Source organism: Galeopterus variegatus, unplaced genomic scaffold (genome assembly GCF_000696425.1).
Source record: "Galeopterus variegatus unplaced genomic scaffold, G_variegatus-3.0.2 Scaffold922, whole genome shotgun sequence".
Classification (NCBI taxonomy): domain Eukaryota; kingdom Metazoa; phylum Chordata; class Mammalia; order Dermoptera; family Cynocephalidae; genus Galeopterus; species Galeopterus variegatus.
In genome coordinates this window covers 167,989-184,872 of record NW_007727033.1, presented here as the reverse complement: position 1 = coordinate 184,872, position 16,884 = coordinate 167,989, and the positions used below count along the sequence as shown (strand labels likewise).

At 38.9% G+C, this 16,884-nt stretch overlaps 1 protein-coding gene across 1 annotated transcript in view; it reads left to right on the top strand.

Annotated features, from left to right (window-relative positions):
* Positions 1-7,681: 7,681 nt before the first annotated feature.
* NFYA (nuclear transcription factor Y, alpha) overlaps positions 7,682-16,884 on the top strand; it is a 17,077-nt gene continuing 7,874 nt past the window's right edge. Inside the window, exons 1-4 of the mRNA XM_008573428.1 lie at positions 7,682-7,765; positions 10,701-10,847; positions 15,618-15,749; positions 15,944-16,049. Of these exons, the coding sequence (XP_008571650.1) occupies positions 10,719-10,847; positions 15,618-15,749; positions 15,944-16,049 (367 nt within the window). The 5' untranslated portion in view covers positions 7,682-7,765; positions 10,701-10,718. The remainder of the gene's footprint in view (positions 7,766-10,700; positions 10,848-15,617; positions 15,750-15,943; positions 16,050-16,884) is intronic.

Here is a 16,884-nt window from a genome sequence, read left to right as displayed (position 1 = left end):
AACGGACCCCTCCCCCGCCGGCTCCCTGGTCGGGGGAGGGGTCCGTTAGTTCGCCCACTCCCTCTGCCCCGGCGCGCCCCTCCTCCCGGCCCGCTCGGCCCCGCTCTCCGGCCCGGCGCCGTTACCACCCCTTTTGGCTCGTCATTTCCTCTCCTCCCCGCCCGGCTCTCCGGGGCAGAACCGCACACCTCCGTCCTGGAGCCCAACCAAGCGGTCTTCCTTCTTCCCCGGGCTGTAAGGCCAGCCCATTCGGTGCCTGGAACCTCAGTCTTGGAAGACTGATAGACGTGCGCATTCTTTTCCCCATGACTGCACCACTTGCTCTTCTTAGTATTAGTCTTAGGTGTTGCTCCTTCTGTGATTTCCCCCTCCCTTGGAAATGCACTAGTGCTTTTTTTTCTTTCACCTTTTATTGTCACTTTGAACGTGTCAGACTTGACTTAGCTCAGTCCTCACATCTCTTGGTTTGTTTTCTAATCCCATGTTTAGAAATTTAACAGTGTTGTGGGGGTGGGGTTGGGGGGGGGAGGAAATTTCCGTTGGGAACCAATTATCGAGAGCAGTTAGTGTGTACCAGGCGTCGCATATGTGCCAGGGAGGAGTGAGTAGAGGTAAATAAGAACCATTCCCTGCCTGACTAAGATTGACGGGTGAACAGCTAATTAATACCTAACTCGGTGAAAGTCTTTTCTGTCATCGCCACACTTGATTGGCCTTGAAGGATGATGGGAATTCTTTAAACAGGAAAGAATGGGAGGGCAGTGCTGCCAGAGAGAAAAACGTGTGCTGAGGCACCAACTTTTGCTGTGTGTTTGAGGCGTAAAGAGCATAGGGAAGCGGGTAGCTGTAATGACAGTTTAGGCGGGAAAGCCCAGTTGGTAACAACGCTTTTGTATATCTTGCTAAGGAATTTTTCAGAAGCAGTTATTTTGTCTGGTTCAGGTAGAAGGGATCTAGAACTCATTTTTTTCTAAGATTGAAAAAACAAGTTCTGGCTTGTGGGTTCTGTCCCATAACAGTAGCCTACTTCTTTTAGGGAAGAAAAGATTTTTTCCGGTAGTACTCTAAAAATTATTTTTACTCATGCGAAGTATCACGTGAAGTATTCCTGGCAATAGAGTAGGTCTTCAATATATGGTGCCTGTTTTTTAAATCACGTTGACTAAGGTCATACAGTGAATGGGTTTCAGAAAACTCGGATTCCAGTACACTTTCCACTATAAAAACTTTGGGGACAGTTTTTGTTTTTACTTTGTAGAATGAGTTTTTCTGTCTTTAAGTTATTTTCTAAATTCATTTAATCATTATATTATCTGCATCAATAGATGGGGCAGCGTAGTTTAGATATTTTTAAAAACATTTATATTTGCCTTTCGAATAGATGTTTTAACCTTGGTATTTAAAAATGGGTACATCTGGTCACTTCAAAACCAACAAATACTTTTCCTAGACATCTTTCTAAAAAGCATTTTTTTTTTTTTTTGCTAAACACCTCTAGAGCCTCCACCTGTCTGCAGAACTTCTTTGCCTGACATTTTGTGGCCTCTAGCTTTCTCTGGACATGGGGCCTTTTAGTCTGCTGTTCCTATGCTGAAATTTGCTAAACACCTCTAGAGCCTCCACCTGTCTGCAGAACTTCTTTGCCTGACATTTTGAGAGACAGTAGTGTGGCCTCTAGCTTTCTCTGGACATGGGGCCTTTTAGTCTGCTGTTCCTATGCTGAAATTTTTCTGTCCATGTTTTTATGCTCTCTTCATTTGAAGTAATTCACCCCCTCCCACGTCATGTACAAGTAGTTTATATTCTTCTCACACTTAAGACCAGTTCAGATGGCACCTTCCTTCATTTATCCCAAGCTGGAAGAAATCTTTGTCCTTTATTACTTTGTTTTACTTTATTTCTTTCACATTACTTTGTTTCTCTCTTAGGATTTCAGTACAGGTTTTGACTCCTTTACTAAATTTAAATAATCTGAAGTTAGGGTCTTCATCAGAATTTTCTTTTTATTTCTAAAACCTGTAGACCAGTGTCTGTCCATGATACATCATTAGTGGAGAGAAGGAGCAAATTAGGAAGCTCCAATCCAGAAACCTCTGTAGGATGAGGGGGAAGCTGGACAGGCCTTTGTTGTCTAGTCTAGTTTTCTATCAAACGGGTTAGGATCCATTTGTTCAGTTGTAACATAAATTTAGTGGACCAATGCTTATTTTTTTAATAATAAAATTGAAAATATCACAGCATATTTTATGTTGTATAAGGATAAATATTTATGAAACTTTTGTTTTAGTTACATATGTTTTATATGTTACGTGTGCACTGAATTGCAATATGAAATAGGTTTCTTACTGTGGGTTGTGGTCAAAAACAGTAGAAAGCTACTGTTCTAGTCTTTGCCTGGTAGTAATTGTAAAATATGGTAACCTGGGGCTTTTCATATGCTTATAGTTGAGTTTCTGGAAATTTTAGCTTTAGAATGTGTGTGGGTCCACATAGAATGGGTTCCTAGTTGTTGGCTAAATTTCAGCTTCTGCACCTTCAAATGGCATCTTTAGAGGAGATGCTCTAAAGAGAAAATTTTCACGCTAGCCAGCATAAACACATACCCTTATTCTTTCTCTTTCTCTCTTGTTGAGGAAAAAACATCCAAAATTTTGTGTTAGGAGCAAGAGCTAGACAGACTAAATCTGGCTGACTTAATTTTGTCATAATCTTGGGTAGAAAAGTACTTGAGGAAAGACAATGTGTCAGATTGTATTGCAATTCTGCTAACTGAAAGCTCACTGTAGTAGGAATGTAGGGCTTCACTGAAGCCAGTTGCTTATAGCATTCACCATTAGAAGTCTCAATATCATGCTCCAAGCTGAATCACTCCCTCATTAATGTGAGGGAGAATTGCTACTAGATTTGAAGCTGTTTCCTTTTTTACCCAGCAAAATATAGTGGATTTAAATGTTCTTAAATTAGTTCATTTGTATTACCAGGATAAACTAGTTAAGAAGAATATCTGTGATGTTATTTTTATTAGTCATTCCCATGTGCTTCAAGTTACTTTTTAGTCTTGTAAGATTAAATTTCTGGCAATTAGTCAAGGAAAAATCTCATATAAGAGTATGTGTGGCTGGTTAGAGTGCATCAAGGACAAGATGAGTAGAAAGGTTGCTACTTGCTTCCTCGGGTCATTGCCCATCTGTCTAGAGACCAGCTCTTTCTGGGTGATTAGTTCCCTAGCATCAAGGTGAGCCACCACTGACTTGAAGATATCTGTAGTGATGGACATACTCATTACAGTCTTTTCCAATGCTGGTGAATATGTGAGGAAGCTGGCTAGCATCAGGCCAGAAAAGAATGTGCAGTGTGATGTTGACATTCTGTAAATCTTTGTTAACAGTGATGACTGGCACATTATGTGGTCAAGAGCAGCAGTCAAAGATAATTGGTTTCTGTAGCCAAGGGATGAGAAAGTGAGTCTCTTCCTCTACCACAATGTCTAGCACTCCATGTAACCGGTCAAAGATGACAGTTCTGTGCCAGCATCCACATTATATAAAGCAGCATTCACCACACCTCCTGCAATGGCTAAGGCCAGGCTGAACTTGCCAATAGACTCAAACACTTTGGCAGCCATATTTCTTTCTCCTGGACCCACTCACACCTGCTTCAACTCTGACCAAGTGGAAGCCAAACAGGTGACTCACAGGAAGCGGAGAGCACCAGATTTGTGGTGGAAAAGGCTGAGCATCAAAAGGAGACAGCCGTCATCTCTAATGAGGGCACCTCCAAGACAGTAGAGCTGATCACCAGCTCCCTGGCCGCTGCCTGTGACTGCCTAATTGAGCTGTGCAAGCTGGAAGCCGCAGAAGACATGACACTCCAGCTCTCGTGGTCTTGGAGAGTCATCTACCTACTGGTGGGGCAGTCTGTGCTCCTCCAGCTGCCCCAGTGAGGGCCCGCCCTCCTTGTACCTCCTGGGCCATAGTCCCTATGATTCCTCACACAGCCTTCCTTCTGACCCCAGCCTAGAAATCACCGTGAAATTTCATGATCAGCTTAAAGTGAAGGAAATAAAAGTAAAATCACTTCAGATCTCTAATTACTCGGTTGCTCAAATCAAATGAATCTCTTTAATTCTACTCACATCTGTTCACTTTTTTATCCACCTCCCAACCAAAAATTTCCAAGTGTCTATGCCAGCTGGCTTTGGGTTGCACTTTGGGGCCTGCTGGAGCTCCAGCCTAGGCACTGGCAATTGGCAGATCAGCAGTACTGTGTGTGCGATGGATTGGGGAGCACAGTTGTCAGCCTGAGTATTGCTTTTATCCTGCCATTTATTGAAGATTTGAGGATAATGGCACACACAGCTGAACTGAGAAAGCAGGCCTTGATTTTTCCAGTGACTCCTACACAGACACAGCTGAAGAGAGGTGCTGGGAGGGTCAGAGAGGACGTGATCTGTCTCTTACCATAAGGCTGATTAACTATGCAACCAACAAAAGCCTGCCTGTATGAGTAGCATGATTGAAGAATCTGCCCCTGTTGAGGTGGGTGGGCTTGATTTGGCTGGCCTGCCCCAGGTCCTAAAGCTGAGAGGGACTTGGATAGTGAGAGGAGGCCTGGACCAAGATGTGAGTCCTGTTGAAGACTTCCTCTCCACGTTGGTCCCTCTCAAATACCCAATGGAATTCTAGCTTGAGGGATTGCATCCTGCTGGGGCAGAGCTTGCCTGCATTCCTGATTCCCTTATTCAGAGACTTCCCTTCTCGAAGGCTCTGTGCCTGTGCTTTGAAGGAAACAACCATGGAAAGAAAATAAATGTGTGTAAATTGTTGTCACTAAATGACACCCAGACCTTCCAGCTCAAAAAAAAAAGAAGATCTAGTGTAGGAAGGGGATTTGGGGTGGGGGATATGTTAAAATATAGAGGACATTGCTTTAATGGTCCTTATTTTTTACATCAACTTTATTGAGATATAGTTTAGACACAAAGTATAATCATTTCAGATGTACATTTTGATGAGTTTTGACACATTTATATACCTGTGCAACCACCACCACAATGAAGATAGAAAACATTTTCATCACTCCAGAAAATGTTTCTAATGTTTCATCCCAATCTCCCTCTTTCTCATCTCCATCCATTCTCCAGTCCCAAGGAGCTGCTGATCTGTTTTCTGTTTCTAGATTACTATTGTCTTCTCAGGATATCTTGTAAATGGATCATGCATATTCTTTTATATCATCACTTTAAATTTATTAGTTTTGAAACATAGATATATTGTGTGTTAGAGACAAGATAGAAATTAGGAAAGCCTCCCTCGTGCCACTTAGTCCGGCTGAAAACCTGGTTGTCTGTACTATACCCACAATCTCTCAGAAACAGACTTAGTCAACCAGTTCAGAAGATACTGGTATAAAAATCAGAAACCAATTGGTCAGCACACAGTGAAAAATAACTATCAGGTTTATTTGTGTTGCTGATCATATTTGCTTCCAGATTGGCCAGTCTATATGTAAATCCAATTATAGCTAGAAATTTGCATGGTGAGCTTTCTGTTATGCAAGGGCAGTGATTTGGAGAACCATATGGCCACAAGCCATCATGCTGTCACAGTGATTTCTGGGGTGGGGACAGAAGGAAGGTTGGGTGAGGAATCATAGGGGCAATGGCCTAGGAGGTGCAGGGAGGGTGGGTCCCTCACTGGAACAGCTGGAGGACCACAGACTGCTCTTCCTGTTGATAGGTGATGTTCAAAATAATACCAGAGATGGGGTGGAAAGTGGATGAGATATACGTAAAATAAGCTTGGCCATGTTGTTGAAGTTGGGTGATGTGTATGAAAGCTCATTATGGTGATCTCTCTGCTTTGTGTATACAGTCATGTGCCGCACAACGTTTCAGTTAAGGATGGACCTCATGTGTGATGGTCTATATATACCATATAGCCTACATATGTAGTAGGGTATATCATCTGGGTTTGTTTAAATACACTCCAGGATGTTTGTATGAGGATGAAGTTGCCTAATGATACATTTCTCAGAATATATCCCCTTTGTTAAGCTATGTATGACTGCACCAGGGTCCTTCAAAAAGGTCATGGAAAGAATCGTACTATCTTTTTTTTTTTTTTTTGGTGGCTGGCCAGAATGGGGAGGATTCACATTATCTTTTAATTCTGTTTTTCTTTTTTTTTTTTTTTTCCTTTTTGTCTTTTTTCGTGACCGGTAAATGGGATCGCAACCCTCAGTGTCGTGCCCATACCGTGACCGGCAACGGGATCGCAACCTTCGGTGTCGCGCCCGCACCACGCGGGTTTGGCCACAAAGATAGCTTCCAAGAAATCCACTGCTCTTTGATTTGGTCCACAAGAGTGCTTATTCTAAAGAGCTCTTAGTTTAACATTAGGATAACATTTAAACAGTCACTTTAATGGATAAGCACATATTAGAAGGGAGTTCTCTGCTGCTGGTTTATTCCAAATTAAGATACATTGTTTTCTTGAATTTATGCACAGATTACATTTACAGATGCCTTATACCTGGGTTTATTTTAATAAAACTACACTTTTTTCTACCCCTAGAAGAAAAGAAATGTACTATGCTTCAATTTGACGTTTGGCCAAGATTGATATTTTGTGAATGTTTTGTTTTTGAAGTGGAATTTAGCTAATATAGAAAAGTGGTTAGGGAGGGCAAAGAAAGTATTAGTGATGAGTTGTTCCAATCTAATGATCAAAGGAAGGAGCTACTCTTGTAAAAGAGATTAATTATTTAAACACCCTTGCTGGCCTTCCCTTCCACTTAGCTGCTGTGGCTCTGACAGCTTCCTTCAACTGCCTTCTTAGAGAAGGGGATTCCAAAAGTGCCTTCGGTTCAGACCAGTGCTCTGGTGCGTGAATTTCTGTTCTATCAGAATTTACTATTAGAGGATATAACAATAAAGTTGGATCACTGAAAACATTGCTTTTCAGGTAGTCCAGTTGGGTGGAAATATAAGAACATTGACCTCATGAAGATGATTTTGGTTCACAATGATGATTTGATTCATTCTTCCTTTCCTGGTGATTGCATGTAAGCCCCAGAAATTCTTTATTGAAGCTTCAAGTTTGTTAAAACCTTGTAATTTTGTTCTTGTGAACTCATATGAGGAAATGAAAAGAGCATTAAAATAACTGTGTAAGGAGAAGGATCAAATTCCTACTTCTGAAGGGAAATACTGCATTACAATTTTTTTTTCTTTTTTTTTTTTAAAGATGACCGGTAAGGGGATCTTAACCATTGACTTGGTATTGTCAGCACCATGCTCACCCAGTGAGCAACCGGCCATCCCTATATGGGATCTGAACGCGTGGCCTTGGTGTTATCAGCACCACACTCTCCCGAGTGAGCCACGGGCCGGCCCAAAATTTTTGTTTTAATGACAACAACTGTTTTGACTTTTTTGAGTCATGGGAATGTGTTTTGAAGTCCACTCTGGGGTGAAAGGGCCAACACCTTTGATCCTGCTACCTTCAACAAAACAGCTTCAGTGTAGGGAGTCTATATGTTTTAAAAGTCCTTTGTAGGGTGAGACTTTTGAAAGAAGACTTCCCTTTCTCTCCCACAAGAGGTAAAGTGATCTCATGCCTTAAACTATACATTTCCTTTCTGACACATTTCAAGCTCTTCCTGTTCCTGTTCTCAGCAGCAGGGTGGTGTCACTGCTGTCCAGTTGCAGACTGAGGCCCAGGTGGCATCCGCCTCAGGCCAGCAAGTCCAGACCCTCCAGGTAGTGGTGCCCTCTCTGATTCTCTGTGAGCACTGCATGAACTTCTTCTCTTCTCATGTCTGGTGCTGTTTGTGTTAGGATCTCAAATATGAATGACAAAGTCAGTTGCATGTCTGATACTGCTAACTTCTCTTTGAGGCTTATAAGATGCCAGTTTACTAATGTTTTATGCCAAATCATGTAGTAACCCTTGCATCAGTTTTCTGAAAACTACATTTGGCTAGGTTGTTTCTTTGAGAATACCTGAAAAAGAAAAAGTATAATTGACAGGGAGAAATTCTGCAGAGCAACACTAGAACTTATTCATGTTTTCTGAAAACTACATTTGGCTAGGTTGTTTCTTTGAGAATACCAGAAAAAGAAAAAGTATAATTGACAGGGAGAAATTCTGCAGAGCAACACTAGAACTTATTCATAGTTCAAACTCTGTAGTCCAGTTACATGGTAAAATTTCATGAATTGCATTACAGTGGAGAAGGAAATAGATATACAGGTATATGTATACACACACACAAACTAACTGAACTAGACTATGCTTTATTTTCATTAAAAGGGCAACAACAAAATAATCATTGTACTTGGCAAGGTTTATCTATGTACTGAATCTTGTTAATCTCTTATTAACTGCTGTTTATTTACTACCTTTCCTGGAGAAATAGTGACCTGTCTTATTACTAGATCTGTAAAGATTACCCCATTTACCTCTTAGCTGGGCAGAGGTAGTATATACTTTCTATAAGTCTTGGGTGTTAGAGCCACTGTAAGAAATCTTAACCAGTACAATTATTTAACATTATGGTCAAGTTAAGTATCCTAAATTAGGGTCATAATTTGGCCAGTTCCTGTACGAAAATAGGATTAAGAGTACTAGTCTTCTCTGTGTCTGTAGATTCTCAAAAATGACCATATTTTTGAGAAATTGGTAAGATTTGGGTGCCTTACCCTTTTTCCTGTATTGAATTGGAAATGGTTCATAGTAGGATCCAGAATGTAGAACTGGCATCTCACTTTTACTAGTGCTTCTAAGCATCCTGCAGTTAACTACCACTTATTGTAATCATTTTCAACCCTTTCAGTTCCCCCACCCCCCTGCCACCAATAGTGTTTGGTGGTGATATATATAGCCAATTCTGAACATAAATTAGTCTAAAAGAAGCTGAGTTTGTAGGTACTCCTGAACTGTATTAGAACTTCAAGAGCTCAACAGCTTTATGTTTTCCATGCTTGCTTCATCTTATTGATACATAAAACAGTATTTTGGATTGTCATTAACCACTCGTGGAATGGGAATGTAACATGCTCTTAACTGTATGGCTTCTTGTCTGATGCATGTGTCCTTGTAATCATTCGTATGTTGTAAATGCAGTGGGCTCTTTGGAGTTTCAAATGGTTTATCATGTGCACATATAGCATGTCAATAGAGGAAGAAATTAAGGTGGTGGATAGCCAGAAAATTATTAATAGTTGTGTCTTAAGACTTGTACTTTTTACTTATACAGATTTTATTTAAAAGAAATGGAAACACTTTATGAAAATATGGAAACCTTTCCTCTAGGGGTCTCATTATTTTTCAAGAATTTTAAATAGTTCTTTCAGTTATTCATGCAGTAAGTATTCTGAGAACTCTTTCCTGATACAGCATATGCAAGCATTGGTGCAGCAAAAGGAATTTGATTGGAATGGGGAAATAAGGGAAGGAAAGAGCATGAGAAAATCAGGTTGTAAAAATCCGTTAAAGTAAAGTGGAATTTCTCAGCAGTTTTACAAACCTAGGATTTGAATGTTCCTGGTGATTCTGATGTGGTGGTGGTGGTGGTGGTAGGAGGGTGTTACTGTCTAACCTACTCATCCAGGACAAATTGATCCTTTAACTGATTACTGTTATTTGAACATACTTTCACTGGCATTGAGTGAATATTTTAGTCATATGAATATTCTTTTGATATCCTTTTGTTCTGTATAAATAATCTGAAAATGAAAGTTTTGGGTGTTTAGCTATTCTGTTGATCATTCTAGTTCACTACTAAAGTGGCTTGTTTTTTGGCTTCTAGAAAGCATTCTATTAGATATTTTTATATCGGGACTCAAGATTCAACAGAGCATTTTCAGTGACCTGGTTTCTAGAGTAATCCTTTTACTCATAGAAGCTTGAAAGTTGGGAATTTTTTTGTATACTTGACTGCTCTGTGTAATTTTAATATTTGTCATTGCTTCTGATAAAGCTAAAATAACTAGGCAGATATTGTAGAGTCCAGTGTAAGGAACTCCACCACAGAGATTGCCAACTGACCAGAAAATATTTCTAGAAGTCTTTAATAATGGGCTCTTTAAACAACAAACTTATTTAGAATTCTCAAAGTGAGGTGAAGAGGATAGACGTTGTACATTATGTTTTTGTTTGAGAGACTAAGGGGGAAAAGGGTCCTCTACATAAGCTTCCAGAGTTGCTTGCTACTCAGCCTCCTGGAGTCATTGCTGGGTACAGCTTGCTTTTCTCCCTCCAGGTGATTTAGAATTTGCTGTCAACCACCATCACCACCATCACCTCTCCCTCCCATTGCCTCCTCTCCAGGCCTCACTAGAGATAATTCCCAGATACTGGTTTAAAAAGGCACATAGTCTTGATGTTTTGATTAAAAGTTCATCATGGATTTAACCTGTGTTTGGTGATAAAATGCTTTATATCTATTGAGACTTCCCAAAGACTCTGGATATACTCTGTTATATCTGACCTTAAAGTATTCAACTTGACATTTAGTCACAGATATCATAGATATTTGAAGAAGATAACTTGAGGACTTAAGACTTATTTTCTTAGTATCTCTCCTACCTTTTCCTTCTCTAGCCAGGCAGCAGAATAGTTCCAGTGATTGTCATTTGATAAAAAACCATTTTGTGTCTTATGTTATTTCATTGTTCTTATTTTATTCCATTCTAGGTCCAGGGGCAGCCATTAATGGTTCAGGTCAGTGGAGGCCAGTTAATCACATCAACTGGCCAACCCATCATGGTCCAGGCTGTCCCTGGTGGACAAGGTCAAACGATCATGCAAGTACCTGTATCTGGGACACAGGGTTTGCAGCAAGTAAGTGGTATGAAAAAAATGTTTAGACAGTATAACAGTACAGGCTTTTAAAGAATAGGTTGTTGCAAACTGATAATTGATGTTGCATTTAATTGCTTTCCTATCTCCCATTTCACATTTGGTCAGTTTTCCACCTTTGTCGTACCAGTGATGTAAAGTAGAACTTTGCAGAAATTGAACATCTCCAGTAAGGACTAAGATATTAGGCATGATATTGAATTGTTGTAAAGAAATAAAGAGATAGACTGGCAGGTTAGCTCAGTTGGTTAGAGCACAGCCTTATAACATCAAGGTCACGGATTCAGATCCCTGTACTGGCCAGCTGCCAAGCAAAAAAAGAAAAACACCACCACCAACAACAACAAGAATATAAAGAGATGAGAAACTAGTTTATAAAGTAATTCATCGATGTGACTTACATTGGCACTCTTGGGGCCTGGGGGAGGGAATCTATGGTCTTCTTTGGAAATTGGGGTTTTTTTGGTCAGAAATGTTATTCTTTTTATTTCTTTCCATATAATTTGTCATTTGAGTTATCTAGCAAGTAGCAAAAAATAAAATATTTCAATCCAAACCGATCACACACACCTAAAGCTGTACTTAGGGCAAAATTTATAGCCTTAAATACTTTATTTTAAAAGAAATAAAATAAGCGAATGACATTTTTCTTAGGAAATTAGAAAAAGAACAAAATGAACAAAAAGTAGGTTAAAATTAATTAAGCAGAAAACTAACAAAAATGTAGAAAGGATAAATAAAAGCTAGATTCTTTAAGTAAAATTGACTTGAAAGACTGATAGAAAAGCAGAAAACAAAAGTAACAAGACAAAGATATTAGAATAGATTAAAAGAGATATGTAGGAATTTTACATGTAACTCTGTGGCATCAAATTTTAAAATTAGAGGGACATTTATTATCGAGTTGGCAAAAATTAAACGTGTCTATATCCACTGCCAGAATGGGTGTGGAGAAAAGGAAACACTCGTTATTTTTGTTGATTTCAAATTGTAAAGTCATTTTGGAAAGGCATCTCACTATCTTTAAAATACATAAATCTTTTGATCTAGCAGTCCCACCTCTGAGAATCTATCTTAAAGGAAGAAAAGCATCAATATGTAGGGAGAAATGTGCAAAGACATTTATAACAGCATTTTGCTAGCAAAAAAAATTTTTGTAATCTGAATGTCCATTAATAAGGATAAGGAAATGGTTAAATTAATCATACTACATGGAAAATTATGTCATTGTTAAAAGATGAACTGTTGACTTGGGGGGGAATTAGTATTGTACTATTTTTAGTGAAAGTTAGTTTGCAGAGAAATAATATACTGTGTGATGTCATCTTTTGTAATTAATAACCCAGCCTCCACAGTTAGATATATTTATGAGCATAGAAAAGGGGGTGAGGGAGAACTATTAACTTTTTACTGTATATCTTTGTGTTGTATCAACAGCTATAGACGTCACATTAGTTTTTATAAATTGGAAAAAAAAAATCAGCCATGATCACATTGCTTATAAATCATACTTATAATTTTTGCATAATCCCTTGTGTGTGTCTTTGTTTTGTTTTGTTTTGTTTTGTTTTGCTTTTTGTGGCTGGCTGGTACAGGAATCCAAACTGTGACCTTGGTCTTATAACACCACACTCTAACCAACTGAGCTAACCAGCAAGCCCTCCCTTGTGTGTTTTATGCAGAATTTTTGGCATAATTGTAGCACGTGTGTAGTTTCTTGGCCTTTTTTTCTTTGGTGTCTAGTCAGTAAGGGGGTCAGAACCCTTGACCTTAGTATTATCAACACTGCATTCTAACCAACTGAGCTAACTGGCCAGCCTACTTTTTAATTTAACTTATTTCTACATGGTTTTCTTAGGTGTCATTTTTAATTCTTTCGTAATGTTCAGTCATTTTGATGAATTAGAATTTCTAATTTACAAAGTATATTTAAGGGTTTTTGTTTTATTTTTGTTTTTTGCTTTTGTAAGTAAAGTTACTGTAAACACATTGGGGCATAATAGTTTTATTTTTCAGTTGAATTCAGGGTAATTTCTTTGGAATGGGGATTTCTTGGTTAAAGAGTAAGAGCATTTTTAAGTCTTATCAGCATATTTTGCCAGGATAGAATTGTGGTTGGGACTAAAATATAGTTTCCACATTTCTCCATGCATAAATATGTGAGACTTTGAGTGTATTTTCAGTGTGTGCTTTCCTCAGTTTCACACTGCTGTTTTGTTTTTGTCCTTCTCCTTGCCTCCTCTCCAGCCCCCCTTGCCACACCTTCTTCACTATTGATTAGAGACAGTGTGATGATAGCACTAGGAACAGTATACTGTGAGTGCAGTGAGCCAACTTTCATTCCCAGTTCTGCCGTTAAACAAGCTTTCTGATCCCAGGCAGGTCATTTAATTGTCAGCTTTCTCATCCAAATATGCAGTTTATATCAGGCGATATAGCTAAGGTTCAGTCTAGCTCTGAATTCTGTTTATTGCGGTTGTGGTTCTGTTGTTTGTTTTTTGGTTGTTTTGTTGTTGTTGTTGTAAAGGACCTTGCAAGGGTTGTTTAAAGGGTTATTTCCCCGCCTCCAGGTTATTGCGGTTGTGGTTCTGTTGTTTGTTTTTTGGTTGTTTTGTTGTTGTTGTAAAGGACCTTGCAAGGGTTGTTTAAAGGGTTATTTCCCCGCCTCCAGGTAGAACTGTAACTACTGTAAGTAATCAATCTGGAAAAATTATTTCTGCTATGGATATAAAGCTCTAGGTGAGATTCTCTAGCCTCCCTTAGAATGCTTAAGGCTTTAATTCCTTTCACATAACAGGTTGCTTCTTCTTAGTGTTCTTTGAATAGCCAGTTTTTAAAGAAGAGTACTTAATCTTTTTTGGATTGCATTCTTTGTTTTAGAATTCCAGTGAAGCCTATGCCCTCTAAGAAAAAGTACAAGTGTCCTATATATATGCAAAATTTTGTGTATGGTTTTAGGTTAAGATCCTTGGCCTGATACAGACAATGGAACTGGAGTAGAGAACCAGGAAATAGATGCAAGAATATTGGAAGCTGGTATAGCAAAATAGTATAACATATCATGAAGAAATGGCTCAAGAATGATACGGAAAAAGAAAATTGATTTCTACCTCATACTATGTACAAAAATACTTTTGCTAGATGGAGTAAAGCATTAAATGTAAAAAAAAGCATACTTGGAAACTTTAAAAGAAAATATAGGACTTTTATGCTATTGGGTAGAGCAGGGTTTCTTAAAGACATAAAGAAATTTTTTTGAGTACTTTAAAACTAGTATACATTGAAATACATTATAAATAAAGGTAAAAGGCAAGGTGCAGACTTGGAAAAGGTATTTTTAATACATATAACTGGGTTTGTATCCAGAATATATAAATAATTTTTATGTTTTGATAGAAAAATAACAATTTAATAGAAAAATGGGCAAAGAATATGGATAGATGGAAGAGGAAACCCTAATACCCAATACAAACAGGTATTCCTTGCTGTCTGAAACTCAGGAATGAAGGAGATTGAGATAACCAGATGAATTTGTTTACTTATTTGTCAACACTTTCTAAGTGCCAGTTCTGGGCTATGTATTGGAAAAAGTGGTTAGGAAGACCTAGGCAGTCTGTCCCCTAACAAAGGAGGATCCATAAATGTCTCTAGGACTGGAGCCCATTGGCCTGATTTCCTTTTGCCTGTCAACTGGTGAGCTCTGTGATAACCTAAGGCTCTAGGCATGTTCTTCTCTTCTCTCCAGATCAAGGGGGTCCTAGGTTGAAATTATAGAAGGAAAGCCAACCTGGTTTTAAAAATCTATCTTTCTAAAAATACCCTCCTTCCAAACTGAAAACTCTGTTGAAGCAACACTCAGATCAAAAATGTCTATTGATATAATGAAGTTAAAAAACTAATGAGAAGGGAGACTAGGGAGCCATAGGCAAAAATTTAATTTGATAGCTATGTATGAAATATTTTTCAAACTTCTTGCCAGTTTTCCGATAATGCTCCTAATAAAATGGCTATCGCCTTAAAACAAGAAAGAAAGTATATTTGGATAGCACAGGACCTCTTGGTTTCCATAATTGCTATTTAAGGCTTGGCTATCCAAACCTAGGAATCAAATAGGAAATGCAAATTGACAAAAGATCGGCAAACATTAATTACAGTACTGAGTATTGGTGAGGGTATTGGAAACAGGAGTAGGAGAAATATAATTTACATTGCCTTAGTTATCTATTGCTGCATAATAGGTTATCCTAGAAGTTAGCAGCTTAAAACAACAAATATTTATTACGTGGTTTCTGTGGGTCAGGAACCCTGCCACAGCTTAGCTGGTCTTCTGACTCAATGTCTCTCTTGAGGCCCTTGTCAAGGTGTTCACCTGGGCTATATATAGTCAGTTCAGCATTTGACTAGGGGAGAATATATTTCTAATATATATGTATCATCATCTTGTCTGTAAAAAGTATTTTACAATGTATTTTTAAATGAGCATGCTTTTAAAAATATATAACCATGCCACCACTATCTTTTAAAAAACTAACATTGATTCCTTAATATTATCAGGTATCCAGATGGTGTTCAAAATTCCCTGATTGTTTCGTAAATGAAAAATAAGTTATCTCTAGTTCAAAACTGAGAGCAGAACAGGACTTCTGTCCTTTGTCCTCTTCAGAACATTTTCTGCTTTCTAAAGAAATTTGGATAACTATAACCAAAGGAGACCAGTGTCACTAGACTTTCTTTTTGTGTTCTCTCCCTCAGATACAGTTGGTCCCGCCTGGACAGATCCAGATCCAGGGTGGGCAGGCTGTGCAGGTGCAGGGCCAGCAGGGTCAGACCCAGCAGATCATCATCCAGCAGCCCCAGACGGCTGTCACCGCTGGCCAGACCCAGGTAATTCCAGGAGCTCTGTCAACACAGGAATACAACTGATTTGGAAAGGTCAGACAACTGAGCCAAATCTTTCACATATAGTAAAAATGGGGAAGAAAACCATCAAAAAAAATTTTTTAAAAGGCCCACATGGTTCTTTTCTTTGTCAGTGTGTTTGGAACCTATTGAATCGTGTTATTATTTATTTCCTACAGACGCAGCAGCAGATTGCTGTCCAGGGGCAGCAAGTGGCACAGACTGCTGAAGGGCAGACCATCGTCTATCAGCCAGTTAATGCAGATGGCACCATTCTCCAGCAAGGTAAGTTTGCCCATAAGTCTCCCTGGGACTTCTTGAGGCATCGTTTTGTCCCTTGAGCAACTGACTGCTTCAGAATTTTTGTGGTGAATTCTACACAACAATATTTTTTGAACAACAAAAAAGATCTAGGTCTCTGTATTAGTTCGTTTTCTGTTGCTTACAACAGAATACCTGAAACTGGGTAATTTATAAGAAAACAAGATGTATTCCTTATTGTTTGGGAGGCTGGGAAATCCAAGGTCCAAGGGGCACATCTGGTGAGGTACTTATTGGTGGGAACTCTCTACAGAGTCCTGTGGCAATGCAGGCAATCACATGGTGAAGATGGCAAGAGTGCTTTTCATGTGCTCTCCTTATAAAGCCACCACTCCACACCCACGATAACCCATAATGGATTAATCCATTCATGAGGGTGGGGCCCTCAAGATCCAATCACCTCCTAAAGGTCTTATATTTCAACACTACCACATTGGTGGTCATTCTTCCACATCTGCTTTGGAGAGGGCAAACATTCAACCCATGTCAGTTTCCACTGATTGTTAGTTCCTTGTCACTATTACATGACAAACATTGATTCCATTTGTAGTAGTTCCTACAGTGGTTGTTAAAAGACTGGTTAGTCTTTAGGGATTATGGAAGCTTTTAATTCTTTTAAGGAAGAAATGTTTCTAAATGGAAGATTGGAAATACAGGATTTCTTTATTGGTTAAGCAAGAAATAGATCAGAAATTAAATTGGCATTTAGAATGCTGTTGCTGCATATGGTATTTTTGTGTTGTTTTTTTCTGGGTTACTCCATTGAAGGACTTACTATACGCCTACTCTGTATACAGCA